Here is a 27,618-nt window from a genome sequence, read left to right on the forward strand (position 1 = left end):
AATTGAATGGCTTAAATGTATATTGACTTTTATTTGTATTGCACTGCTTATGTTTACACAGCTTTTTTTTCAATCTCGACCGGTAGACTCCTTCCATATAAAGTATAAATCATTAAATTTTGTCCTTCAAAACATTACTATATAAACGTTACTATGAGTAGACATATCATTAATATAGTTGCAATAGAGATTATTTCACTTCGTTTGTAATTTATATTGATGCCGGTAAGAAAATTGAAGACGTTTGGAAATTGTGAACGTATATAGTTGATTATAAGTTGATTGCGAATAATTTTTACATGAAGTAAATGGAAATTCTGTTTAAAACGCAAACGTATCTATTCGGCGTTTCACAAAGTTGACATCCCTGTTTAAACCAACATAGTTTTCAAGATGTAAAATCCTTTTAATATTGTTATCCCTAATTTACGATTATCAAAGTTATTGCAAATATTCATATAACAACATGGCTTTGAATTGCATACGACATTACCAATCTTCAATAATGTTATTTTGAAATGTATTCCCGTTAGACAAAGACGAGAAAACCAGTAATTTGGGAAGTCGCTTTGCACTTAAATAAGTTACTATGTAAACATAAGCCATATCAACAGTGACTATCTGTAGAATAAATTGTTAACTTTTTGCTTCGTGTCATTGGATGTTCTAATTAACTATCTCACGTTAGGTTTCACCCGATAAGCAAAAACAACATTTTTACACGCAGTAGCTGTTATAGAAGCCGTACGTAATACTGTTATTTCCTGTATACAAATCATTGCGACGTGTATACAGTTAGTATTGTAGAGTCCGTTCTATGTGTTGGTTTATCTGGCAGAGATATTATTTCGAAATGCTAAAACTCAGTCTGACTATTATTGCTTCTATCTTGATGTATCAATTTGGTATGTTGGTTTATATAATTTAAATGTTAAAAAACAAACTGAAACAAGAATATGCGTTTATAAAAGTTCAAAAGCTTAATTAAGTAGAAGATATTTACTTATTAAATTTTGCTATAACTAGAGCTTTGTAGTTGGCGATTCCTGTTATTTGTTCCTCGTGGACAGGGTAGAAATGATTTAACTCGCTGAAAGCGTGTTGAAGTTTGTACAAATTTTTTTTTTTATAAAACTTGAATCCACTGTAAAAGCATCAATGGTATCAAAAAAAGCCAGGCATGGACCAGGTTAAAGATTAACATAATAAAATAATACTGTATTTAATCCTCATTGTTGCAAGGCGTGTATAATAAATTGTCTTCCTTTTTTATTTCTGAATTTCTGAATTTCATAATGCAGAACATTTTTTTTTGTTGTATTACGATTGAAGATTTTAACTTTCCAGAAATGTTAAAAACATTTCCTATACTTGTTCTTCTTTGCTGTGTGATATAAATGGGTACACAGTTTTTTTTTTTTTTTTTTTGGTGCCCAGTCGAAAAAAAAAATTTATCAGTAACAAATCATTATTTTTTAAAGTCATTTGTGTTAGGAGAAATAATTTTTTTATTGGAAAAAGGGACGAATATCAGCTTGTTCTTTAAAATTTTCTACTTCAGCACGAGATTCAGCCAATCTCATTCTAACACGTCTATGGAACTGATTGTCCAAGTCATCCAAAGGCACATCCAAGGCCAGAATCGTCTCATAACCTTCCCTCAACCGTTTTTTACAATCATTGATATCGACGTATATCTCCTCTTCAGGTATCATTGGGATCTCCTCCTCTCCGTCCATCACGATCTCCTCATCATCGATGATAAACATCTCGTCAGAATCCAGATCCAGCTGACTGACATCAGTGATCTCGTTGTCTGAATTACCAGGAAGATCGGGCAACAAATTGTTGATCTCCTGGACAACGTTATCTTCCAGAGGCAAGGGGACAGTGGGTGGCAAAGCCAACGCGTCAGGGTTTTCTTTGAATCCCAAGATATTGGTATGCCTCCAACAATTCTTTATTGTCTCAGGCGTTACCTTTAACCAAGCATTGGCCAAGAAAAACATGGCTTGCACCTGATTCATGATGTAAACATCCAAGTTATCTAACTGTTTGCTGGCGAACAAATCAAGACTTCTCAAGTACTGTTGGGAACGAAAGTAAGCCTTAAAGTTGGCAATAATTCCTAAATAAAGTAAAATAAAATTAGTACTTCGACTTAAAAACAGCACCCTTGTTTCTTTTGTCTACCTGCATCGAGAGCTTGCAACATACTTGTTGTGTTGGCAGGAAGAAACACCAACTTTATGTTCACCGGCTTGAACTTCCACTTATGCACTGAGGCATTGTCTAAAAGAAGAGCCACTTTTCTACCCTCTCGACCAAAAGCAATGTCCAGTTTTTTGACATAAGCCGAGAAGATCTCGGTAGTCATCCAAGCTTTAGGTGAGTGGTGGTACTCTACGTATCGACGGGTACCAATGACTGTCATTGAAAGCATCTTCGGGTTTTCCTTGAAGCAACGAGGGCTTTTGAATTGCCCAATTACAATGTGATGGCCTTTGTACGTACCATCCGCATTGCAAAGTAGCCCCACAGTCACACGGGTCTTACTCTTCTTTAATCCACCAAGTGGTCGCGAGCAAATTGTTCTTCTTGGTGGTTGATTGTAATACAATCCTGTCTCGTCAAAGTTCATGATATCAGCAAGAGGATAATCCATCAGTTCTTCCCGAATTTTTTCAAGCTGATCTTGAATGCTTTGTGAATTGACATCAACAGAAGCACATTCACCATGGGTAGGTCTACATTTTAAACCAAGGCATTTAAAGACCTTGGAAAGCCATCCATCAGAAAAAGTGATATCTTCAGTGATAGAGTACTTTGACGAGCGATACGCTTAACATGCTCGATGAGACAGGCACAGTTTACTGGTATGCTGCAGTCATTCACATGGTTGACGAATTTTTCCACTTCTTCGTCAAGTTGAGGATACTTGGGTAGCTTCAAACTCTTGCTATTCTTGATAACAACAATGTTAGAATACAACTGATCGGCATTGTTGAGGATGTTTGACACAGTTTGTTGTGAAAGAGGTTTTATAAAATCAAACTTTTTTTGTGCCCATTTTCCGAGCTCTATCTGATTGGTGTTTCCCATTTTAAACTGATCTAAAATTTCAATTTTTTGGGAAATTGTAAGACGTAAAGGTGTATTGCTCATATTGAATAAAATAAAGATATGCAAGGATTGACAAAGTGTATACAAAGTTTTATTATTTAAGATATTTAAGATATTGTTGTATTCGAGCAGTATATGCACCACATTTACGGTAACATACTTGCACTCCGACCATTGAAGTAAGTTATCATCTTTCACCTTTTGGCATATATCAGATGCTATTTCATAATCCACTCACGGTAATTTATCTTCCCGTTTGCTGTTATTCTGAAGTGCATCCTTCTGTTGACCAATTTTACACGCGTTAGTTTGATTAAGTATCATTTGTTATATCGAGCCTACGCTTACTTTTAATTTTAATATATAGGACTTTACGCTTCAGGGTAACTCATCCATAGATAACCAATCTAAATCATTTTTGAACCACATCATCAGTGTTTCATAATTTAAGGAATCCGCTTCTGCTTGGTTGTAGCGAAAATACTCCTTGAAATTCCAGTCTTTAGCGTTGTAAGATACAGGCTTACAATGCCTACAACGGGTAATGGGAAAATCTTCATTATGTAGAGAAGTCTAGCCTTAGCCGTGATAATAAAAAATGGGAGTATATCCCTTTTTTTTTTTTTTTTTAAAAAAAAAAAATAATATTTTAGCGTTTTTATAAAAAACAAAAGTTGTTATTCTAACCTTTTCCAAATTTTTATAACTTCTCCTTAAAAAGATGGTGTTATACAGGATATGAATAAAAAAGAAGAGAAGAAGGGAAGGAAAAAATGTTTCGAATGGGTTCTATTTGTAGACCGATAAACAAGAGCTGACTTATGTCAGGATGATTCAATTTTTTATTTAATCAGAAGATCATGTGAACGAGTTTTATTTATATAAGCTGATAAACAAGAGCGGGATTATGTCAGGATGATTTAATAGTTTACACGCCCAAAGGACCCATTGCCTTTCCGGGTTAAGTCACAAACGGAGGAGCGATAAACATAAAAAATAAGGAAAGCTATTGGTAGATTTTTTTTAAAAAAATAAATAATGCATATTATCCCCCCCAGCTTCCTCATTGAGGATAGCTTGTGCATCCTTGTGATTGATTTTGTTTTTTTTTTGAGATCCCCCCTCCCCTCCATTGCCCCCAAATGTCCCACAAATGTCCCCCCAGAAGGTGACCAGAAATTTCCTCGTCACATTTCTTTAAAACACTGCATTAACAAAAACTACTCTTTATTGCAAAATAAGCCATAAACGATAACAATTGACGATAGGGTCACGGGCTTGCAAGTCTTTTCAAGTCCCAGTCAGTGTTCAACAACCACCAATAGCTACCAAACTTTGACTTATTTATGCTTATAAACATCCAGGATTTATAATCTGGAACATGTATTAATTATATACTCATCATATTGACTCCTGCCGCGATTATGGACTTCTTTTTCATGGCGAGAAAGATTGCTAGGATTTGCATAATTAACCCTACAAACCGTACAGGAAGATACACTAGGATTGACTGGGAAGACAGATTGAGACATAGTCAATAATTTAGGTATAAGTGTTTGATACGTGAATGTAAGACTCGAAAAACAAGCTTTCGTTTTTTTTTTATATCACTCTTCAGTGTAACGAAAGGCTGAAACATAAAAACTTAAAAAAAAAAGAGGAAAAACGTATCCTCTTCTTTCTCTTCAATTTCTCTTTAAAATGCGATAAATATATCCCAGATAATCAAAGTGTACTTTATTTGCAGATAACCAAGGTAATATAGTCAATGGGTATAAAAAAACACACCATTATTAATTATTCTTCTCGTTATATGTCATGAAATGAATATCGACGTTTTTGAGGGTTTCGTTAAGGTAATATAATATTCACTCACTTTCTTGCCAATGATATTATTCATAAACTTTAACACGTTTCCCCTTTTTTGAACAGTTGCAATTCATAGTAAGGTATGTGGATCTTATATTTTTTATATCACACTAGCCTCTAACACCAACTTATTTTGTTAGTTGTTTCTATCACTTTTGGAACGATAGGGTATGTGTTTTTTTTGAAACTATACTTTATATTATTTTCTAATATACTTTTAGTGATAGTATTTTCCGTTTTTTTGTTTTATGCCTTCACTTTTATCGCGTTACAGAATATTTTCATTTAAAGCAGCTGTTTTTTTATCACATTTTTAATCCAATAAAAATTTTATTATTTTGATATCACATAATACGCCTTTTCAATGCTTTTTTACCCCCCAATCGACCGCTTAAAAGACCTCCCCCAACACCCCCAACACCCCCCAGCTCCCATCCCCCCATTTACTAGAAAGGAAATCTTTTGATCCATGATGTTTACAAATAAACCTGCAACCAAATCCTCTGCGTGTGTATTTAATCATCCATATGTTTGAGCCTTCACATACTAGGAAACAGCCGTATTCATAGACGTAAGGAAATAGGCCCATAAAAAAGTACGTAGAAAATAAAATGCCGTAGAAGATAAAAGTACAAAGAAAATACGGGTCTCTTAGGGACAGCCAAAGTGCACGTAGTCATGGCCCAGGATCGGGTACATTTTGGCTGTCCCTAAGAATTAGATAATAATCTCATTTTTTTAAGAGAGCATATAAACACCACTTGAGATATACCATATGCAATGCTTTCTCTTATATACTACCTTCGGTCATTCACAGGTCATTGGGTATCCAATAGGTGGAAGAGAAGTCATTTTTGGTGGCTCTTACTTTAATATGATAAGGGCAATTAAATTTTCAACTGTCCTTTCGACGTTGACAATTAGTTTCGGATTACTCACGAGTGTTAAGGTAAACGCCAGCTCTTTCACATTGAAAATGAATTTTAGTTTCTGAAGAGCGAACTTAAGTCAATTCAAAGTTGTTTCCAAGGGCACAATTTTTATTGATATCGGTAGCAATTCATTTGGTAACCTTTGGTAGTTATGTTTGCAAAGGATCAGACACTTCTAAAATTAAATTCGCCATTTATTTCAATGTTAAGAGAAAAGAAGAAGTTGTTCCATTTTTGACAGTTTATGGTGCCAAAAGTTACCCGATCCTAGGCCATAGCTACGTGCACTTTGGCTGCCCCTAAGAAAAGCGTCTTTTTAACACATGTTTTAGTTATGCGTGCAAAGTCAGTTGAATAACAGGTCCAGCGAGTGGATCAAGCCCCCCCCCCCCAAAAAAAAAGGTTATGATTCTATTTTTCAGACTTTTGTTATTGATGATGGTACAAATTATTTATTGTTTGGTATATATTAGTACTACCTTTGTTGCGGCACACTAATGGCCGTTTTTTGTTTTTGATGTGCTTACCACAGCTGTAGCATTTTCGGTACCCTCTAATTTCAACAAATACTTCCCAAAAAGAGGCGAGAAAAACAATGAACTATCAGGAGATGGCGAAGAATTTAAAGAAACAAGGAAGGTTTAAAATGTTCCCTCGATTATGTTATTAATATAGGCCTTGATTATTTAAATTTATGCAATAAAACTATTCTTTTTACTTTTTAACACGATGAAGCACGAGCACTTCCGACTATAAAATAATATAAAACATGAAGAGTTTCTTTCTAAAAGACTAATTTTATTGCGAAATATTTTTTTTAAAAAAAAAAAAGCTATATCATCAATGTAAAATAGCGATTTCTATAAAATGTTAGGGAAGCCAAAAAATCCCTAGCTCTTGACATTGAACAGCTTTACTGTAAAAGACGCTGATTTCCAAGAACACGAGCATTAATCAACTTCTTACTAGGAACAGTATAAAAAGTAACAGAGTTCAATTTGGATTCAATCTTTGAGAGTTCTTCCAATAAATGCCAACGTTTTGTTCTCAAATCCAATTCCATCTGGTAATAGCGGTCAAAGAGATGTTTGACATTATCCGTCTCATTAAAAATGTCTTGTTCCTTCTTGACCTTGTTGATAACCGTTGCATTTTCTTCACTCTTTGTCTCATCAACCGTGGTGGGAGTGCTTGGTGATGTCTTGGTTGGACCTTGAGATGTTGTCTTTGTGGCACCGTTTAATGAAGCCTTTCTTGACATTTCCAAAGCTGCCTTTTTAGCCTGTCGAAATCTCATGCTTCTGTTGGATACTGGCTTGATTGCGCCCATCGAAGCAGATGAATTGTAATATGGAGAAATGCATACATTGGATGTTGAAGCAGGACACATACCGTTATCTACAAGGCTCAAACCGTTGTTTAATGCCACACTTGTATTATCAGATGTCAGTTGTGCAGAACCGGGTAGTAACAAACCTACATTTTGCCATGGAGAAATGGTGGGAACCAATGCGTTTCTGTGACCCAGATTAAAAATATTTGGAGCGCATACAAGGAAAGCAAACAAGGTAGACCAAAACAGTAATGGAGATTTCGTATACAAGGATGGAAGATACTTCGTGGGAAGTAAGATCTTGCAACCAATGACGACTACAAAGGCTAGGAAAATATAAAGGAACCAACCCAGCATTGCTTCATTCATGGTGAAAAAAAAGACGCTGATCCAAAGCACCACATCGATGGATGTATTAAGACTTTTGGGCTTGACAAGATCACTGTATGTGCGAGGCAGCGTGTATTTATGGTCATCCTTTCGAGCAATGTACTCAAAGTAGTCCATGGGAGGCTTTGAAGATCCTTCCGTTTCCTCAGAAGGTCCAGCAAAGAGAGCATCATAGTTAAAAGGTTCGTATTCTTCTGCAGGGAAGGTTCCACCCTCTTCGATCATTTCGGGTAAATCAACTGGAGCAAAAGGTGAACAAAGTAATTGCATTTTTGTATTAAGGCGAAATTTAAAATAAGAAGAGCAAAAAAGTGAGATTGTTGTTCTGTTGTATATTTTACTTAAATTATTATTTCAGTATTGCTATTTATATTCTTTTTTTTTTTTTTGCACAGTGATTCACTCATTGATCGCAAAAAAAGGTTAATTGTACACTTTGTGTCAAACATGATGCCATTATTGACACTTTCAGGGGCCTATTGTATTCTTTGTGGTTGATAGTGATGCATTCAAAATATAAATTTATGATAAACTACAAAGAGTAATATATTAATGATTTTTCCCAACCATTAACGTAACTAGTGTTATTCTATCCGATATTCTTATTTCAATATCGTACACGAACAACTGATAAGTTTAAAAAGCCGTGGCGGACCTTCAAGTGACCCAATCTTCACTTTTTAGCGTCCCAGTTTTAGAGTCGTTTGTTTAGTCACTCTCTTTTCCCGCGACACAATTAATTTTTAAAATGGCATATCCCGGAAGCTACGGTACTCATGGATATGGTGAGCCACCTCAACAACCACAACAAGGTTACGGACAACCCCAAGGTTACGGTCAACCTCCTCAACATGGTTATGGCCAACCTCCTCAACAAGGTTACGGTCAGCCCCCTCAACAAGGCTATGGTCAGCCTCAAGGCTATGGTCAACCCCAAGGTTACGGCCAACCACCTCAACAAGGTTATGGTAATTACCCTCCTCCTCCTCCACCAGGTTATCAACAACCTCAACAAGGTTATGGCAGTTATGGAGCTCCTCCTCCTCAACAAGAACAACAATACGGTTATCCTTCTCCACAGTACCCATCTCAACAGCAGTACCCATCTCAGCAACAGTACTCGCCTCCCCCTCCTCAACATAATTATGGAAACTATCCTCCTCCTAGTGATAATTCGGTAAAGCTGCTTTTTTTTATCCAAGTTCTTCAACTCAACATATATGCTTATTTTGTAGAATCAACGTGAACAAGGTGGTGCCATTGCCCCTCCCGCATATACAGGTACCTTTTGTCATCTCGAGAGAAAAGAGAAGATGCACTTACCATGAACCATATAGGACCTGACCCTGTTTTCCAGCCTACCGATCCCAATATGAATCAAGCTAATTATCCTCAACCTCCCAATTCGTCTCATAATCAAGGACCTCATGCAGGTAACTGAGAGCAGTTTCTTATATATTTTTATATTTTTTTGATGAGCTAATGCGAGCAAGCTAGTTCCTTATGGTCAACAAGGAGCTGATGCCAGTAACGTTGTAATGCATGTGAATCCTACCATGCAAAACCAAAGCCCACCCAACTTTCAACTCTCTAACTGTAAGTAGTACAAGCATTGTTTGTGGAATAATTAGAAATTTAATGCAGGCTATTTTTTTTTTTTTATTTAGGTCAAGGAAGAAAGAGAGCTTTATTGATTGGTATTAATTATGCTGGTACAGCCAATGCTTTAAACGGATGTATCAATGATGTTCATAACGTGAAGGAGTTCTTGATGACGCTTTACAACTTTAACGCAGAGGACATGGTGATTTTGACAGATGATCAAAGTGATAGTAAATTTATTCCTACCAAGCAAAATATCCTGAGCGCCATGCAATGGCTTGTACGTGATGCTCAACCCAACGATTCCTACTTTTTCCATTTCAGTGGACACGGAGGCAGAGTCCAGGATACCAATGGGGATGAAGATGATGGCTATGATGAGACAATCTATCCTGCAGATCATGACCAATATGAAGGCGAATCGGGACAGATTGTGGATGATGAGATGCATGAGATCATGGTGCGTCCTTTACCCGCTGGTACACGTTTGACATGTATCTTTGATAGTTGTCATTCAGGTACAGCAATTGATTTACCTTATGTGTATTCTACATCGGGTACGGTCAAGGAAGAAAGTATCTTTAAGGATGCAGGATCTGGCTTATTAAGCGCAGGACTTGCCTATGCAACAGGTAACAAATCCGGCGCATTATCCTCCATCATGGGACTCGGTAAAAGTTTGATGAGCCGTAAGGGAGTGGATGAACGAGTCAAGAAGTTCAAGAGTTCAGAAGCAGATGTGATTATGTTTTCTGGCTGTAAGGATAACCAAACTTCAGCGGATGCGATGGAGGATGGTAAATCCACCGGAGCCATGTCCTATGCGTTTACAACTGTTTTACGTCAAAATAAGAATTTGACCTATCTTCAATTGTTAAATGCGGTACGTGATATCTTGAAGGATAAGTATTCTCAACGTCCTCAAATGTCTTCTTCTCATCCTATCGATGTCAATCTTATGTTTATCATTTAAAAAAAAACTTAATAAATTATGTATACATATCATCATGTTGGGTTTAGTGAGGGGTGGGGCCGTACCATAAGCCACAAAGTTAGCTGTCACAATTGCCCAAATTTTCAAATTAAAAAAAAAAGTTGACCCAAACGAACACCTTTTGTTTTTTTATTAGAACAATTAAAAAGTTAAAAATGGCACCTGCATTGAAAGAAGAAGATAACACATCTGCCACTGTTGATCAACAAGAAGAAATGGATGTTGATGAAGCCAGTGATATTGAAGAACAAGAAGATGACGAAGAGAATTCCGACGAAGATATGGACGAAGAGCCTGACTTGGTTGTTAGTGCTGATAAAGTTGAAATTGTAAGCAAAGGACTTATTTTTCTTAATAGTCTACCTCAGTTTTTACTCATTGTTTAATTAGGTCGGTACTCATGGTGACCCTACTGCCATGACTTTTTGTTTCAAGGAAGAGGATCACACCCTTGGTAACTCTTTAAGACATGTCATTAACAAGAAGTAAGTTTCTCTTTCTAATGATACACGTATATATTTATTCACCTTTCTTTTCTCAGTCGCGAAGTCGACTTTTGTGGTTATTCTATTCCTCACCCTTCCGAAGCTAAAATGAACGTTCGTATTCAAACCACAGGTAAGGACGATTTTTTTTTCTCTTCTGCATATTGAAAATACGCTGACTTTTATGGATTATAGAAAACACAACAGCAATAGACGCTTTGAAGACAGGTCTCAGTGACTTGCTCGATATGGTTTCTCATATCCGTGATTCTTATGCTGCAGATTTAGCCAAAAAGGAGTATGTTGAATTTGAAGAAATTGCATAGAGAAAAGAAGAGGAAGGATGAAAGAAAAAGAATAGAGGAAATTTATACATATATATATATATTTTTTTTTTTTTTTTTTTTTTTTTTTACATACACATGCATCTCCATTATACGATTAATGAAATAAATACAAAATCTACAGTGAAAATGGAAACGAAGCAGTACATCGAGAGAAAGCATAGGATGATGTTGCTTAGTCGCGAAATGCATGGAGCAAAATTATTTGGTTTTTTTATAGCAGGATGGAAACGCGACTGCCTGAAATAGAATTTGACATCAAATGTAGTGATCGCTTGCGCGAATAATACATTTTTGGGATTATACCTTTGAAATGTTTTTATTGTGTTATTTGGGAAGCAATGTCAAAATGTCAATTAAACCACACTGCACTAAATTAAAATAGTGACCTTTTTTTTTGATATATTTCCATAGCCAATAATAAGCTGCAAACGAAAAATAAGAGGCAATATAATAACGCTACAAGTATTTTTCTTTTTTCTGTCCAAATAACTAAAAACGATGAAGAAACCCATTTCATTTTTGTTGGCGTTTATTCAACTGCTTTTTATTGGACTTGTTTCAACACAAGATGTAAAGAAGGAGAAACTCATGTCTCTTGCAGATAGCAACACAGGCGTCATCAAGTTAAACTCTAACAGTTACGAACGATTCACCGAAGGAAAGCGTAATTATGGACTTGTTGTCTTGTTAACTGCTCTCGACTCACAGTTTAACTGTGTACCTTGTCGGTAAAGCCTCATTCTCACCCAGATGAATATATTACGCGCGCTTTAACATTCTATTTTTTCGTGTAGTGAGTTTGACCCTGAATATACTTTGGTTGCAAAGACTTTCCAAAAGAACAAGGCTAACAAGCAACTCTTTTTCGGTCACTTGGATTTCAAGGATGGCCAAGCTGTTTACCAAAAGGTAATAGATATTAATTGACATAAGTCGCTTTTATTAAACAGTTTCTGTAGCTCAAGATCATGTCTGCACCCAACGTTTTCTATTTCCCTCCCCAAGAGGCTGGTGAAAATAAGGAATATGTTAAATACGATTTAGCCAGAAGGTAAACAAATCAAAAAAAAAAAGAGAGAGGAATGTTGTTATTAAAAAGTGATGTATAGTGGATTTACTGCCGAGAGCTTTGCAGAATTTTTAAGCAAGGAATCAGGCCATAAAGTCACTGTGAGTCGACCCGTCAATTATTTACACCTCGCCACCAAAGTCTTTTTAGCAGTAGGCGCCGCCGCTGTACTTAAGCTTATCTATCGTCACTTTGGATTTATCTTTTACCACAAAACCACTTGGACTGTCATCTCCATCTTGATTGTTTTGACCATGAATTCTGGTTACATGTGGAATCGTATTCGTACCCCTCCCTTCGTTATGCCCGGTAAGAACGGAGAGGTGAATTATATTGCTTCAGGGTAAGTTGTGTCATTTATAGAAAAGCAGTAAAGAAGAAACTCATCTTTTTTTTTTTTTTTTTTAGTTTCTCTACACAATTGGGTGTTGAACCACAAATCGTTGCTAGTATATGTAAGTGAAAAAATAGGATGTAGAAGAAGTAAAGAAATTAACAAAGCATATGTGTAGATGGTATTCTTTCCTTCTCTCTTCTCGCATTAATCAAGTCTGTGCCTAGTTTCGATGACAGCACACGTCAAAGATTCGGTGTTTATATTTGGACTGTATGTATTATTTTCGTCTTTAGTAGTTTATTGGCCATCTTCAAGATCAAGAACGGTGGATATCCATTCAAACTCTTACTCTAAATATAATACCTTCCTTTTTTTTCATGTAACAATGTGGTATTTTTTATTATTTAAATAATTTACAAAAATCTACTCCTCTTCCTCGTCTTCTTCATCACTTTCTTCAAAATCGAAATCTTCTTCCTCATTCTTGGCTTCAATATCAGCTACATCGTCACCTCTTTCTAATTTACGCAAGTAACTTCTTCTTTGACGAAGTGTCATTCTATCCAGCATGCGCTCCTTTTCTTGAGCTTCTCTCATTTCATCAGCATTTGATTTGAATTCGTCCTTACTGTCACGACAAAGTTTAGTCATCTAAAATATTATAAAACCTGCTTTACCAACTTACGTATTTAAGATCTCTTTGGATTCTAAACATTTAGCACAAACACCCTTTGTACGAGCACAGTTATCACAGAGAACATGATATGCCTCCTTGATGGCTTTTTCCTCACAACAAGTACTAGAAAATAAGGTGAGCATAAAGTGACAGTGAACACGAAGTAATCCTCGCTTACCATTTCTTGACAGTGGTTAAAGGCTTATACTTCTTGTACTTCTTACGCCACAAAATAACGTCGGTACAACGTTTACAGAGACCGTAAACGGGTAAGTTAGCGATCTGCAATGACTTTTTGGAGTTCTTGTTGGCTTTCCAACTCGTCGAGTTTTGATGGGCTTGACCCTTCTTGGCCGTATTACCCTTACGGCTCGAACCCTTATTTTCGTAAGTTGACATTATAAGGTTGATCCTCGAACAATGAAAAAAAAAAAAATGAAAAAGAAAAATGATTTAAACTTAAAGCTTTTTTTTTTGTGACTGAACTATAAACAAGTCCGCTTTTTTGTGTTTTTTTTTTATTGTTTTTCTTCGTCTGCCAAAATAATCTCTTGTTCAGAGGTTGAAAAGATATCAATACCAGCTTCTAAAGAGTCAATCAAGATATTTAAACGAGGTCCATTCAAGTTGGGTTCCTATGCAAAAACGAGTTAATCACTGAAAGAAAAAAGTCTCTCGCAAAAGTCTATTTACCTGTCGAATAATATCCAAGTCAGAACCAAAGGCTTGAGTGACTTTGCTCATGTAGGAATCTCTGAATCGCTTTGCTGTGCTCTTTTGTTCAGAGGAGACAGGCACTTCCTGTTCATCCTCCTCCATCTTTTCCTCTTCCTCTTGTTCTAATGTCTCTTCTTCGTCTAATGCCTCCTCTTCTTCCTCTTCTTCTTCCTCCTCTTCTTCCTCCTCTTCTTCTTCAGACTGACTGTCATTGTTCATTTGATTCATAATATCATCCAAAACTGTAGGATCCATTTCTTCATCGAGGTTATCAAATAATCCTTCACTCTGTTCCTCTACGAAATAGAGAAAAAAGTTAACACGAGTCCGGGATCTTTCACGATCTTTGATTACCTTGATCTTGTTCAATCTATTTCACAAAAAAAAAGGTTTTTTAAAAAAAAGGACACGTCAAAAAGAGAATGGTTTACCTCTTGAACAGGCTCTTGTTCTGTCTTGGCAGCTTTAGCAGGTTTAGCTTGGATTTTGTTGGTGGCACTTCTCTTTTTTCCCATTGCTGATTTTGTGTTGGCCATTTTTGATTTAAAAATTATGTGTATGTGCCGAAAAAAAACAAAATTAACGCGGGGCTAAGATTTAATATAGTAGTGGACGGGGGTTTAATTATTTGACAGGTAGGTGGTTTGGGCTAGACAGAGCTTTACTCATATGCTTTTCTTTAGGATTAGTTAATGTCAAGGGTCTTTTTCCTTCCGAATATACATTTTATCGGTTGATACGCTATCTTTAAGAGTAAAAAGGGTTTAGTGTCATGGAACGAAATCAGTAACTCAAAATGTGGTACACGATATCATATTGAGTCAACCAATAGAGAAAGACTAAAAGTAACAAACAAGCAGAATATCTCTCTGAGGTACTGTTTATATCTATTGTAATGCTTCTCGTGTCAACCAAATGAGATAAAAAAAAAAGTGGAAATGCCCAAACCTACATATCTTTAAAATCACGCGATCTTTTCTTTTTATAAATAGTGTTTAAACGACATCTAAGCATGGTTACGTGTTTCTGGCCTACCATGATCCAAAACTGAAGCTAAGAACCGCGCTTGAGTCTACACACACAGTATAGTGATGGCTAGTTGTAAACGTATTATCAATCCTCTCCCAATATTATCAGAACGCAGCCTTTCTCGTATAAGAAGATATGCGCCTACATGACTTATTATCATGTTTTAGCATTTGCTTAAGAAAATTAACCCATTATTAATTAGCCTTCCCTTATGAATTTCTTACATCCGTAGTAACTTAAATATTGTTGCTTATGCAATCTCTTTAGATACAGATTTTTTTTTTTTTTTTTTTTTTCAAATTTCACTAGATGGAAAGCTGTGATATTCACATAGTTATTATCACGTCTTTTTACTAACATGCTTAACGCTTTCTTTGACACATCTTTTTCTCTCTTTGTATCTAAATTCTCGAAAACAAATGAGATATAGAAAACTGTCTCTTCGACTTGCTTTCTCCCTGATAATATATCCAACAAGGTATTTACTATTTTACAAAGAGATGTGACGTTTTTGTGATATGTGTTTGCACAAATTATGAGAAAAAAAAAATGCACAGGTGATACCGTCATTGCTTTGATCTCCGCCCAAAGTCTGCTTGAGCAAATGGAGAGAGAAAGGGAAAAGGGCTGATAAAAAAATAAAAGGGTGTCTTTCTTTCACTTTTCACAAGATATACCTATAAAAAAAGATGGAAGTGTCCGATTATATCAATAGTGCAAAGACGTTTGCAGAAAAAGCAGCGAAACTTTCGCAAAAGATGTCTCAGGGGCTTGTGGACAATGCGCGTGAATTAGGGTTCCCTGGTAGCGAGAGTGGAGCACAGTATTTCGACACTTCAGAAGAAAAGATGCGCAACATTAAACGACAATTGGATTCAAAAAACGATCGAGAGAAACTGGATGGCCTGAAACGCCTGATTGCCGTAAGTTTTTTTCTTCTAGTCTTCATGTCTTTTATGAAAGTCTTAAAATAACTGGGAAATAGATGATATCCAAGGGCAGAGATGTGTCCGAGTTTTTCCCAGATGTGGTAAAGAATGTGGTCTCGCAAAACATTGAGATTCGAAAACTGGTGTATATTTTCTTATTGCGTTATGCCGAGCAAGAACCCGACTTGGCATTGTTGTCCATCAATTCGTTTCAAAAAGATCTCAGCGACAAGAACCAGATCATTCGTGCCATGGCATTACGTGTTATGAGTGGCATTCGCGTGCCGGTCATTAGTCCTATTGTCTTGCTCGGTATCAAGAAGTGCATTACCGATCCCAGTCCCTATGTAAGAAAGACCGCAGCGCATGCTATACCCAAATGCTACAGGTACGAAAAAAAAAAAATAGGGTCGGACGTATGAATAGACGGTAAACTAACAAAAGGTGTATAGTTTGGACTCGTCTCAAAAGGAATCACTTGTCGAAGTCATTGCTACATTATTAAAGGATAGATCGAACATAGTGATTGGAAGCACGATCATGGCATTTAACGAGGTGTGTCCCAACCGCTTTGATTTGATCCATCCTTGTTTCCGAAAGTTATGTTCTTTACTGGGTGATTGTGATGAATGGGGACAAATGTCTATTCTGGGTGTCCTGATACGTTATGGTCGAAATCAATTTTTAAACCCTAACCCTAACGTAAGTCATTCTTTAAAAAAATTGAACAAGTAATGTATTAACTCCCTTGTTTGTTTCTCAAGGGCGAAGATGAATCTCGAGTACAGCCCAAGAAACAAATTATTGCCAACAACAAGTCATTTTATTCGTCTTCAGATGATTCGGACAAGTCAGACACAGATGAAGTGGAGATTGATCATGTGGTAGAGCTGGATGTAGATCATGAGTTGTTGTTAAAGAGTTGTATCCCCTTGTTACAGAGTCGTAATAGTGGTGTGGTATTAGCAGTGGCTAAATTATTCTATTATTTATCCCCTGCCACAGAAGCAGAAAAGATTGCTAAACCCCTCGTACGTCTCCTGCGATCACACCGTGAACAATCCTATGTGGTGCTTTCCAACATTGCCACCATGTCCCTTAAACGTCCTGTAAGTTGTGGGTTTATTTAGAGATTTATATTTTTTATTTACTCATGATATCTTTTTTCTAGTATCTTTTTGAATCCTCGTTCCAACATTTTTATACGCAATCCTCCGAACCCGTGTTTATACGTGATACGAAATTGGATATACTGACGACGATTGCCACGGAAGCGAATATTCATACGTTATTAACAGAACTTCAGCAATATGTCAAGAGTCCCAACAAGGATTTTGTGGCAGCTACAATTCAAGCGATTGCACGATGTGCTACGACTGTACCCACAGCTTCTGACAAATGTCTTCGTTTATTAATGAAACTCCTTCGTAGCCGAAATGGTAAAGGGCAATTCTTGCTATGTTTTTTTTTATTACTGTGGACTTACGCTAATTCATTTTATAGAACTGGTGGTGGCAGAGAGTGTGTTGGTGTTGACGCGTTTGTTACAGGTACCCAATGATGAGCGATCGAAATCAGTGATTGCGCTTGTAAAGTTACTAGAGACACTTCAGGTGCCTATGGCGCGTGCGAATATTTTGTGGCTGGTAGGACAATACGCCGAGACATTACCTAAAGTGGGACCTGATGTATTGCGTCAAGCGGTCAAGAATTTTGTAAAGGAGGATAATATTACGAAATTGCAGATTTTGACACTGTCGGCCAAGCTGATTTGTTTGAATCCAATGCATGAGGTATTGAATCTTTTGAATCAGTATGTGCTGAATTTGGCTAGATACGATACGGATTACGATGTGAGAGATCGCGCACGGTTTTTACGTGCGTTGACTATACCTAATGGAGGAGAAGGAAAGGCTGGATTGATTCAATTAAAAGAACACCTGAAGGAAATTTTATTATCCAACAAGGAACCTCCTGTGATCGAAAGTGAAGTCCAGAGTAAGTTAGTCGCATTTGTATTTTATGTTGTATATTAATCACGTTATGATGCTTAGGTGCGGCAGATTATAATATCGGCTCACTTTCATTATTGGCGCACCAGCCTCTCCCTGGTTACGAGCCATTGCCTGATTTCCCTGAAGAGCAACCTGATGCCAGCACACGTGATGTAGAGGAAATGGAAGGATGGAGTGGTAGCCGAACGGTGGTGATGGAATCTGGATTTGGAAGCGAGAGTTTTGACAATAAATATCGCAACAGTCGATTCTCGGGTGCAGGTGGATCTACCGCCTTGTCTAATATTGAAGCGATGGGTAGTTCATCTATGTACTCACCTTCATCCTCTACTATGAAAAAGAAGGGCAATGACTATGATTTAGATGCGTTCTATGATGAATCTAGCGAAGAAGAGGAATCGTCGTCAGAGGAAGAAGAATCATCGTCGGAGGAAGAGAGTGACTATAGTGATAGCTCAAGCGAAGAAGAAGAAGAGGAGGAAGACGAGAAGAGCCATAGGAAGTAATGAAATAAAATAATAATAATAAAAAACAGAAGGTTCTAGATTTACATAGGGAGTATTGTGTTATTGTGTGATCAGGTGAAAGGGAATCTGGAATCTCGAATAGACCATCGTTTTGTGAAACAATCAGAAAACGATGTGTTCTTAAAGGCGTAAGATAAAACGACGCAAACTAATATTTATTACGTATTCTTGTTTACATACAAAAAAATAATGATGGTCAGGCTTTTTTTTTTCTCCTCCATCGTCGTATCATGGTTATTTAGTTCAACTTGATTAAAACCCGTGCAGTCTTTGTACAACTTTTCCTCCGTTTTTTTAACCCAGGTTTTTTTGAATCCCAATAAATTTTTCCCTTTTCACAAAAACAGTTCTCTCTCTCTCTCTTTTTTTTTTGTTTTTTTTTTGTCAGCATTTCGTTTTGGCTATTTCATCCAATCTAGTTGTTTCGGGAAGCTCACTATCCGGTTTGGATAGGCGTAAACGTAGAAAGACTTGCTTGAACACCACGGCGGCAGTAATGACACAATCGCGATCAGTGGTGCCATCTTCAGTTGGCACGAATATTAATAATAATACCCATAATCATACTAATAAATCAACAAAATTATCAAGGCCAACAAAGTCATTTTCAATCATATCAAAACCACCTGTAAAAATAAATTTCCCTGATATTGTTCATGATCCCAATAATTGTATGTTTAAAGTCGCCTTAAACACAAACGGAAGCGCCGGTAAGTAGTCGGAATGTGCCTGGCCCAGACTGTGACTTAACCCTCTTCTTAGTGGCTGCATTGTGTTATTTACCCACTCGATACAACAATGTGATTGAATTCTACCACATAGTAAGTCTAGACACTTTTTTTATAGACCCGCCCCCTTTCGCCCCCCAACCCAAGTATTAACTTATTTTCACTAGGAAATACCGACTGCATATAGAAATCAAGGCCTAGGTGATCTGTTACTAGCAAAAGCATTTGAATGGGTAGAAAAGAAGAGCATGCGAGTTATACCGACTTGTCCATTTGTATTGGGATATTTAGAGTCGCATTTCCCAGATAAAAAGACCGGCAGTTGGTCATGTATTTTTACACAGTGCATAAAATAACCAGCGAGAAAGAAAAGAGAGCTCTTTTCTCACTCCGTCATTGGCCACACAAATTGTCATGCTTTTTTTTCTCTTTAATCATGGTTTAATGTGAATTCTCTCACAGCGATACCCGCTACACCAAAACCCCTTCTTTTTTTTTTCAGAGCAAGTCTATGGCATGATTGTTAATAAAATACCCTTATCCCCCCTCCCCTACTCTCTCACACACACTTACTCTCCCTTACCCCTCTTTTTTAATAATTTTTTTTTTTTTTCAAACACAAGAAAGTGTAGCACAAAGCTTTTCTCTAAAAAGAAACAGAGCATACTTTTTATTTATTTATTTTCTTTCTTTCTAATCTTTCTACATGAGTGCTCAAGTGAAAAAGTCGAGCTCAGAAGTAACCCATCGACGAAAGTCAAGCTCCATCTCTACCACCAACCGAAAAGACGGTGTCAGTCGTCGAGCATCGGAACGTCAACAAGTGCTAAAGATTCAGAATTATGTAATCTATCGAAAAACCATTGGCGCTGGATCGATGGGCAAAGTCAAACTGGCCGAATGTCTTGATGACACTCACAAGCAGAAAGTAAAAAAATAAAAATAAAAACCCATTCTTTTATCAAACACAAACACACACTAAACACCCTTCATAGTATGCTGTTAAAATCATGCCCAAAGTCGATTTGGTTGCTTTACCGAATAAACCCACAAAGCCAAAAGACCCTAAAGACACACCAGAGGAACGAGAGCAACGCACAATCCGAGAAATGGCAATTATGCGTTTATTGAGACACCCCAATATTTGTCAGTTGAAGGAATACATTGCCGAAGGCGATAAATATTACATGTTTCTGGAATATGTCGATGGTGGTCAGCTATTAGATTATATCATCAAGCATGGCAAATTACGAGAAAAGCAAGCACGAAAATTTGCTCGACAGATTGTGAGTGCACTAGGTATTTAAAAATAAACTTTTTTTTTTTGGGTGTACGACCGAGATAAATTACTCACACATACATTTGATAGATTACTGTCATAGAAATTCAATTGTTCACAGAGGTAATACAAAAAAGTTATAATTAGTATCACTGGAAATGCTCAAACACATGTTTTAAATAGATTTGAAAATTGAGAATATTCTCATCACCCAATCTGAGCAGTTAAAGATCATTGATTTTGGTCTGTCCAACGTGTATTCACCCACTGAGCAATTAAATACCTTTTGTGGCTCACTCTACTTTGCTGCGCCCGAGTTGCTCAAAGCCAAAGAATACACAGGTCCCGAAGTAGATGTCTGGAGTTTTGGTGTCGTCTTGTACGTGCTTGTCTGTGGACGCGTGCCATTCGATGATACCAATTTACCTGCTTTACATGAAAAGATCAAGTCGGGTGTGGTGGAAGAGTACCCAGACCATCTCAGTAAAGAATGTCTCGACCTCTTATCCAAGATCTTTGTTGTGAACCCAAAGGAACGTATCACCTTATCAGCCATTCAAGCCCATCCCTGGATGAACAAAGGTTATGAAGAACCCATCAAAAATTACCTGCCTCATCGCCAGCCATTAGAATCCATTGATATGGAGATCGTACAAGGCATGCACGGCTTTGGCCTGGGTCAACCCGATGCCATCCATGCAAAATTACAGAAAATTGTTTCGTCTGCCGCTTACCAGGTCGCTGCCCTGAAAATCGATCAAAATTTCCAAAAAAAAGTAAACGATGATCAATCACTGGCTGCCAAACCACGTTGGAGACGCACCTTATCCACCAAACGAAAAGTTCAAGTACATGATGATTTCCAGTCTTTACCGGCCATGTATGATCCCTTGGTGTCGATTTATTATCTCGTCAAAGAACGAAAGGAATCTGATATGCGAAAGACCATGTTGTTAAATGCAGAAAGTTCTCCCATCACCATCAGCAGATCGACCAGTACCTTGGTAACAAATACACCCCCCATAGCAACGCAATCTCCTTTAGTAAGAAGACGTACATTTGACGCCAGCAAGAAATTGCCCGAATTACCTGCTGCAGCTACTGCTGCTGGTGGTGGTGTTAATATCGCCAGTGAAAAGAAAAAGGCGAGCAACCGATTGTCCATGTCGTTTGATTTATTTAATAAAGCACCCCATCCAACCCCTTCCAAGAGCGAGACAACACCTGCGCGAAGAACAACGTTATTAAGACAAAAGAGTTTGCAGACCATGAAAAAGTTTGGACTGAAATTACATGGAGGGTCTTCTTCCCGTTCAGCCACAGCGACACCCGCAACCGAGGGAGACAATCTATCCTCGTCTTCTTCCACCACTACAAATGAAACAAGTAGTAAGAATCGACCGAGTAGTATTCACAGTAGCAGTAAATCACATTGGCTCAAATTGGATTTGAATAATAAAAACAATGGGAGTCAGTCAGCAGAGAAACGGCAATCAGGAACATCCACCGCGAGTAGTAATCAAACGAATAGTCGACCTGCGTGGAGAAAGATGTCTATCAGTAGCAGTAGAGCCAAGCGTCTTTCCATTGATAATTCCACAGGTAATTTACCAACACCTGTGGATCCTATGCTTACAAGTTCTGAGATTGCGAATAACGAGGTGCCCGTTGTTAAAGGTACTACGCGTATATAGATGGAGAGAGGAAAAAGAGTATGCTAAAAATAGGTTTTTTTTTTCTGTAGTAGATCCACCCACGTTACGAATCACACCTAGTAAGTCCGAGGGTGTGTCATTCCGAAACAAGAAACGATCGGAGCAACCCAAGAGCCTATTTCATTTCAACCGAGCCCATTTGTTCCGTGTGACACCAGACGAGATGATGATGACATTACAGAAAGTGTTAACGAGTCTAAAGATCCAGTGCAAGGAGACGGGGTTATTTACGTTACGCTGTCAGTGTTCTTCAGCGGTATGGACACGGTTTGTAAATACGAGCATGTCGGTTAGAGATGAATCGTTGGTACGAGACAGTGTAGTGTATGAGGACGATCCCAACAACTTGGAATTCACTGTGATGGTGTATGAAGCAAGGTGGGCAGGCGGCAAAATCGGGTTTAAAATGAAGGACGATGAGAACTACGCCAATGTCACCATTCAATTATATATCAAGCAAATTTCGAAAAATATTTACAATAGCTTATTGAATGAAATTGGCCACATATACCATTCTACTTAAAAAAAAACCTTATTTATTATTTGCCCTTCTCTCATATTATATATATACTTCTTAATGTACAACAATGTTTACAGTTGTTTTGAAATAAAATCATATCCCCATCTTTATTAAGAGTCACTTGTTACGCTAGGCAATTGACATTCCTGCCCCTCTTTTTTTAAAAATCTCAATGCAAAAACACTGACCATACCCGGGATTCTGAACCCTGTTTATAAGTAGTCATTTTTGGGCCCCTCAAGAAAGGGGCCACAATTTCGAGCCTGCAGGAGATAATTGGCAATAGATACAATGGAACACCATTAGGGCGCTTGGTTAATTCATTGTTTATACTTAAAAGGAAAGGGGGGCCTATTTTGTTAAGGGGTTGCAACTCTGGCAATGCTTACCTAGAAAAGATTATGTGTATCTGCAATGACGTAAAAAAACTACACTACTGCTATTAATCATTTAAAACTATGTCTTACATACTATATGCGAAGAAATATTTATTTGAAACATTTTATGATAATTTGAAAAGGATGTGAGCAAATATGCAATAATCAGTTAGCTAAAAAAAAAAAAGATGGATCAGGATAATGTTTGCAAGTATAATTAAAATGCAGTATTTCAACTTACTAAATTGTAAATCCCAGGATTTTAAGACCTTGTGTCTTGTAGCGTCTTCATACGACATCACGGGTGTACCGTATGTCATAGGAGCCAAAAATAGATAGACTACAAACTGCATACCCAAAATAATAGTAGCTGCCAAATAACTTTTCCAGCTGAGACGTGTTTGGTCCAAACTGAAGCGTTTTTTGGAGGGCTGGAAAGAAACAGGCGAGTTTACACCATCCACAAAAAAATACTCAAAGACACTACCAATCAAGAGATAGTTACAGGCCATGGCAGGTAAATAATGATGTAAAAATAAGGAACGACCCATCAAAAAGAAAGGTAAATAATGCATGGCCCATAACAAGAGAAAGAAACCACCTGTTCGGAAAAGTCTAATTCGTGTAGCTAAAATTAAACTGTAAGTACCTTCTTCCTCCTAGTTTGATAAAATAAAGACTCACTGGTTCTCATTAATGGATAGCCTCGTTTGGCAAGTCCTTGATCTGAAACAATCATCATAATGAAAAGACCAATACAGACAAGACCGCCCCACCATCCAGCAACGTTTCCAGTCATATATATTTGATTTCTGGTCTCCATATCTGTCCAATAATTAACACCGCGTGTCATGAGTGGCCAAGAAAGAGGTCCTGACTGATATGGATGGGCTCCTACCAATTGGCTATTCTGTACAATCATCTGTTTCTGATATTCATAGAATTTAGAAAGAAAACTCATACTCTGTACTTGTTTTTTATCTTTCGCAAGATTAATAGCAACGGCTGTTTTTTTTAAAAAAAAAAAAGATGCGATTAGGTTTTTTGCAATTTTATATCATCTTTTTGTCCTTTTTTGCTTACCATCCAGGCCTAAAATATCTGTGGCAGTCCAATAATTATTAACATCCATTGCAACCTTGTTACCATTCACTTCCAAGTGAAACTGGCCCCATTCAGGCAATTGTTTTGAAGTACAAAAGAGTCCAACGCCCGTCTTGACATGCACCAGATTCACAGAATTAATTACGGTATTCCAATTTGTACCAGAAGACAAGTCGCCTAACACAACTTTAAATAAAGTGTCATTGTAATAGATTTCATCATACACGGTGGTAAACTCCTGATTTGTAGGGGTGAAAGGAGCAGCTACATTATGCGTCATCAACTTTCCTCCTGTGGTGATATGTTCAAGTCGGACAATATCATTATGATGGATATATTGGTTAGCGACCTCTTCAGAGCCAGGGGCTACTAAACGCCAATAACTGTTGATATCCGGGTTCATATTACCAACCACTTGTCTACCTAAAAGATATTTATCAATGATCTATTCCTTCTGGGCGTTTGGCGCCCTATCCCACGAGTTCAACGTTTTTTATATGTATTATTTACCTCTGGAACTGAAACGACCATCTTCATACTGCTGGGGATAATTGAGATTATAAGAATGAAGGAAAGCGCCTGTACCTCGGTGTTGAATCTTGATGGATTGGTTGAACATAATATCTAATAGAAGGTGTTAGAGGATAATTTAGAAAAACAATTAAGGTGAGGAGTGTTTGTAATCACCTAAAGATTGTAATCGACTAGGACTATCAGCTAAAGTACTTTGGAATTTGGCACTCATGTACATATCACCAGGGCCTGATATCGTCAAAATGGCAAAATGAATGTAGAACCAAACCAAGTAAATAAGACTAGGGACAATGATCAAACCAATGCATCTAGCACCAAAATGTTGAGCAAGTGTTTTCTGTTTTATTTTAAAAAATCGTTAGTAAATCATGGGCATTTTCTTTTTTTTAAAAAAATAGGGAAAAGTCTTACGTTAGATAATTGATGTTTGACATCCAATAGGTCCCAGAGATCCATCAAGACTGCAATACCAATAACTGCAACCATAAACACACCAACCATTTTGACGCTAGAAAAAATGTTACACACGGAAATGACACGTTTAAAGTGACAACAAAATTTTACCTGAGCGTAAGTGCCATACAAACACCTGTAGCATTTAACCAGATCCACCAAGACGAGGTAAAAGGGCTAAAGAAAGTATTATTTTAGAACAAACTATGCTAAACTTTATATCGCCATATATACTTTACGTGTGTCTTAATTTACGGAATCGAATATAGGCATAGATGGTAGTCAGCATGTAAAAGATCAAAATACTGTCTAAAAGAATCAATCTATTTTGACTAATGAACGCGTTGTCTGAGCCAGTATATAGGAAACGTTAGAAAAGATCAATGAACATATACTCTAATTTTCACCATACCTAACAAGTATAATGTTGCAGTTAAAAAACACGTTAATACAGAACTTCCGGACTCTCGCATAATGTTATAGACGAGAGCAACACCCAATACGTGTAAAGAAGCGGGTAAAGCGCGAAGACAGATATAAGGAACGTGGTTTGCAGCATAACTTTCACCGATGTTTGAGAATTGATAGACACCGTCAAAGCCGACCATGTATCCAACCGCTGCCAACATAAGTTTTGCGAGGGGAGGATGGACATCAAAGAAAAAGATTCTTTGGATATAGTAGCCTGCAAACTTTCCAAAATGAACTTCATCAAACCTATTTCAAAGTTTAGAAAACGCGGGAAAATGAGAAACGAAAAAGAGCTGTACTTTACACTACGTTGGCAGGGAACCAGATCATGTAAAATGTAGCGAAAAAGGACATGATGGTCACGACCGAAGCAGCAACGGTGTGTTTCAATTCAATTTGATTATCTCTTGAATTGTACTTCAATTGCTATTTGCATGTCTGTCAGGTTTTATTCAAGAATGTGTCAACTCTTTTGTTAGTACTTACCTTTTTGATTTCATCAATGTCTTCATCGAATGCGCTGTCTTGTCGAACTTTCTTTGGACTATGATCCTTTGCCGACTTTCTCCTTCTTACGGACTCTTCCTTTTGAACATCCATCATGACTTTTTTGTCTTCCAAAAAAAAAAAAAAATATAAAAAAAAAGAAAGTAAGAGAGAAAAAAATTAATAGGTATTTGTTTGCTGGAAATAAATAATCGAACGATAGATTCTATATTTGGACAAATGAAATGAGTACATAAACAATCTGCAGAAATTCGCAGATGGGTGTTCCGAGTGTTTTTCTAAAAAAAAAAAGAACTATATAGCGTCATTTGATAGCAATGTACATCATCCATCATGCCCTTGTATCTTCTTGTATGTAAAAGAAACAATTTTAATAAGAAATGTATAGATATACATTATTTGAGATAATCCTTCAGTATTATTAAAAAAGCTTAAATTAAAACCCCAATATTTTTAGGGACCACGCATAAAGTTTAATTTGAATAAAGTTTTCACACGTCGAAGATTTACAAGATAATCGATTTTTTTTTGAAAGACTGTATGTGTAATCCTACAATTCTTTGTTTAAAGCTTTTGCCACTACGATCAATTGAAAATATTCCCCTCGCATGAACAATGGGCCCCTTCAGAGGAGGTAAAAATAGCAAATCGAAAAATCCGATTGTGTTACCCTCATATGCTTCGGTCGCTTTCTGATTGGCTGTGCCTTGACTTGTTTCATCTTTGTTACCATTGGTAACTCAAAAAGTCACATGAACTGTGCGCCCAATATTCTGTTTGCTTTTTTTGAGGTACAACAAAGATTGCTGCTTCCGAAGTTAACTGGGTTAAGTTGACACGATTCAGTCAGGCTGTTTGTGATGACAACTTAAAAGTAAAAATTAAATGGGGCCGGAGAGATTAATAAACACGAATAAACTACATACGAACTAGCGGGACAATGCAATGCAGATAAAATAAGCACCATAAAAAAACAATATTTGAAATAAATGGCAGAACCAAATAAATAAATACATAGTTTAGTGATGTACATTAGGATAAGCTATAGACATTTTGTCTCTAAGCTTCATTTTAACGCAATTGCTTTTGCCACGTCATTATTTTCTCATACGGGAGCACCAATATACTAGCACTAATATAATAAAATTGAATATGGAGAACCATGTGTAAACAATTAAGATAACACTGTTAATAGAAGGCGATGCATGCGCAGCTTTCTTTTTTTTCTCAAGAGAAGAACAAGCCAATTATAGTGTTACGGTGCTTCCAAATTTCAATTTTCCACTGGCATTTAGGGTTAGAACATTTAACTGCTTAGTTTTTGGGCTTTTTGATCATTTTGAAATGATGCTGTTCCGAGGGTTGGTGGGACTAAAATCATGTCAGAAGGGACTGTTGTAAGTTTGTTTATATTAAGGGCTATTATCCACATCCATGAATTCCACCATATACTGCTATAATGGCTAAGTTTTATTGCTACTTGTTAAGTATTTTTAGATAATATATTTTTTCTAAATCATAATAACAGAATTCAGAAATGCTTGAGTGGAATACTT

The 27,618-nt window shown here is 37.0% G+C and overlaps 10 protein-coding genes across 10 annotated transcripts; 6 read left to right on the top strand and 4 right to left on the bottom strand.

The window, feature by feature from the left end:
- Window positions 1–6,837: 6,837 nt before the first annotated feature.
- EV154DRAFT_590676 (uncharacterized protein) lies at window positions 6,838–7,917 on the bottom strand (the record flags this gene model as incomplete). Its single annotated transcript, XM_051606882.1, has 1 exon — window positions 6,838–7,917. One exon carries the CDS (start codon window positions 7,915–7,917, stop codon window positions 6,838–6,840), a length of 1,080 nt encoding a protein of 359 aa, XP_051456546.1.
- A 449-nt stretch (window positions 7,918–8,366) lies between these two features.
- EV154DRAFT_444947 (caspase domain-containing protein) lies at window positions 8,367–10,254 on the top strand. The gene is made up of 5 exons (XM_051597068.1): window positions 8,367–8,824; window positions 8,883–8,928; window positions 8,985–9,080; window positions 9,145–9,243; window positions 9,315–10,254. Exons 1-5 carry the CDS (start codon window positions 8,396–8,398, stop codon window positions 10,220–10,222), a joined length of 1,578 nt encoding a protein of 525 aa, XP_051456547.1. The 5' UTR covers window positions 8,367–8,395; the 3' UTR covers window positions 10,223–10,254.
- A 9-nt stretch (window positions 10,255–10,263) lies between these two features.
- Window positions 10,264–11,202, top strand: EV154DRAFT_512114 (DNA-directed RNA polymerase). The gene is made up of 4 exons (XM_051601891.1): window positions 10,264–10,572; window positions 10,634–10,728; window positions 10,785–10,861; window positions 10,924–11,202. Exons 1-4 carry the CDS (start codon window positions 10,399–10,401, stop codon window positions 11,052–11,054), a joined length of 477 nt encoding a protein of 158 aa, XP_051456548.1. The 5' UTR covers window positions 10,264–10,398; the 3' UTR covers window positions 11,055–11,202.
- A 274-nt stretch (window positions 11,203–11,476) lies between these two features.
- EV154DRAFT_444953 (uncharacterized protein) lies at window positions 11,477–12,873 on the top strand. Its single transcript, XM_051597069.1, has 6 exons — window positions 11,477–11,803; window positions 11,870–11,984; window positions 12,035–12,126; window positions 12,185–12,487; window positions 12,553–12,599; window positions 12,657–12,873. Exons 1-6 carry the CDS (start codon window positions 11,574–11,576, stop codon window positions 12,833–12,835), a joined length of 966 nt encoding a protein of 321 aa, XP_051456549.1. The 5' UTR covers window positions 11,477–11,573; the 3' UTR covers window positions 12,836–12,873.
- EV154DRAFT_512119 (uncharacterized protein) lies at window positions 12,874–13,569 on the bottom strand. Its single transcript, XM_051601892.1, has 3 exons — window positions 13,336–13,569; window positions 13,167–13,280; window positions 12,874–13,109 (listed from the first exon to the last, which is right to left on the bottom strand). Exons 1-3 carry the CDS (start codon window positions 13,554–13,556, stop codon window positions 12,905–12,907), a joined length of 540 nt encoding a protein of 179 aa, XP_051456550.1. The 5' UTR covers window positions 13,557–13,569; the 3' UTR covers window positions 12,874–12,904.
- A 64-nt stretch (window positions 13,570–13,633) lies between these two features.
- EV154DRAFT_256237 (uncharacterized protein) lies at window positions 13,634–14,433 on the bottom strand. Its single transcript, XM_051594630.1, has 3 exons — window positions 14,306–14,433; window positions 13,851–14,244; window positions 13,634–13,792 (listed from the first exon to the last, which is right to left on the bottom strand). Exons 2-3 carry the CDS (start codon window positions 14,127–14,129, stop codon window positions 13,676–13,678), a joined length of 396 nt encoding a protein of 131 aa, XP_051456551.1. The 5' UTR covers window positions 14,130–14,244; window positions 14,306–14,433; the 3' UTR covers window positions 13,634–13,675.
- Window positions 14,434–15,503: 1,070 nt separating this feature from the next.
- Window positions 15,504–18,445, top strand: EV154DRAFT_512123 (adaptin N terminal region-domain-containing protein). Its single transcript, XM_051601893.1, has 7 exons — window positions 15,504–15,826; window positions 15,889–16,220; window positions 16,285–16,534; window positions 16,597–16,941; window positions 17,004–17,271; window positions 17,336–17,830; window positions 17,887–18,445. Exons 1-7 carry the CDS (start codon window positions 15,593–15,595, stop codon window positions 18,351–18,353), a joined length of 2,391 nt encoding a protein of 796 aa, XP_051456552.1. The 5' UTR covers window positions 15,504–15,592; the 3' UTR covers window positions 18,354–18,445.
- Window positions 18,446–19,138: 693 nt separating this feature from the next.
- EV154DRAFT_422535 (GCN5-related N-acetyl-transferase-domain-containing protein) lies at window positions 19,139–19,458 on the top strand (the record flags this gene model as incomplete). The annotated part of the gene is made up of 2 exons (XM_051596090.1): window positions 19,139–19,195; window positions 19,270–19,458. Coding segments are annotated over 2 exons (246 nt in total), but the record flags the coding sequence as incomplete, so codon positions are not given.
- A 72-nt stretch (window positions 19,459–19,530) lies between these two features.
- Window positions 19,531–22,749, top strand: EV154DRAFT_256326 (kinase-like domain-containing protein). The gene is made up of 5 exons (XM_051594631.1): window positions 19,531–20,030; window positions 20,098–20,401; window positions 20,472–20,504; window positions 20,565–22,058; window positions 22,126–22,749. The coding sequence occupies exons 1-5, from the start codon at window positions 19,809–19,811 to the stop codon at window positions 22,617–22,619; spliced, it is 2,547 nt and encodes an 848-aa protein (XP_051456554.1). The 5' UTR covers window positions 19,531–19,808; the 3' UTR covers window positions 22,620–22,749.
- A 107-nt stretch (window positions 22,750–22,856) lies between these two features.
- Window positions 22,857–26,174, bottom strand: EV154DRAFT_544195 (glycosyltransferase). The gene is made up of 12 exons (XM_051604585.1): window positions 26,042–26,174; window positions 25,860–25,981; window positions 25,497–25,801; window positions 25,324–25,432; window positions 25,196–25,261; window positions 25,043–25,139; window positions 24,785–24,968; window positions 24,608–24,721; window positions 24,077–24,520; window positions 23,678–23,998; window positions 23,235–23,621; window positions 22,857–23,166 (listed from the first exon to the last, which is right to left on the bottom strand). Exons 1-12 carry the CDS (start codon window positions 26,156–26,158, stop codon window positions 23,159–23,161), a joined length of 2,274 nt encoding a protein of 757 aa, XP_051456555.1. The 5' UTR covers window positions 26,159–26,174; the 3' UTR covers window positions 22,857–23,158.
- Between the last annotated feature and the right edge of the window lie 1,444 nt (window positions 26,175–27,618).

This window comes from Mucor mucedo (assembly GCF_025094135.1).
Source record: "Mucor mucedo strain NRRL 3635 chromosome Unknown EV154scaffold_59, whole genome shotgun sequence".
NCBI lineage: Eukaryota > Fungi > Mucoromycota > Mucoromycetes > Mucorales > Mucoraceae > Mucor > Mucor mucedo.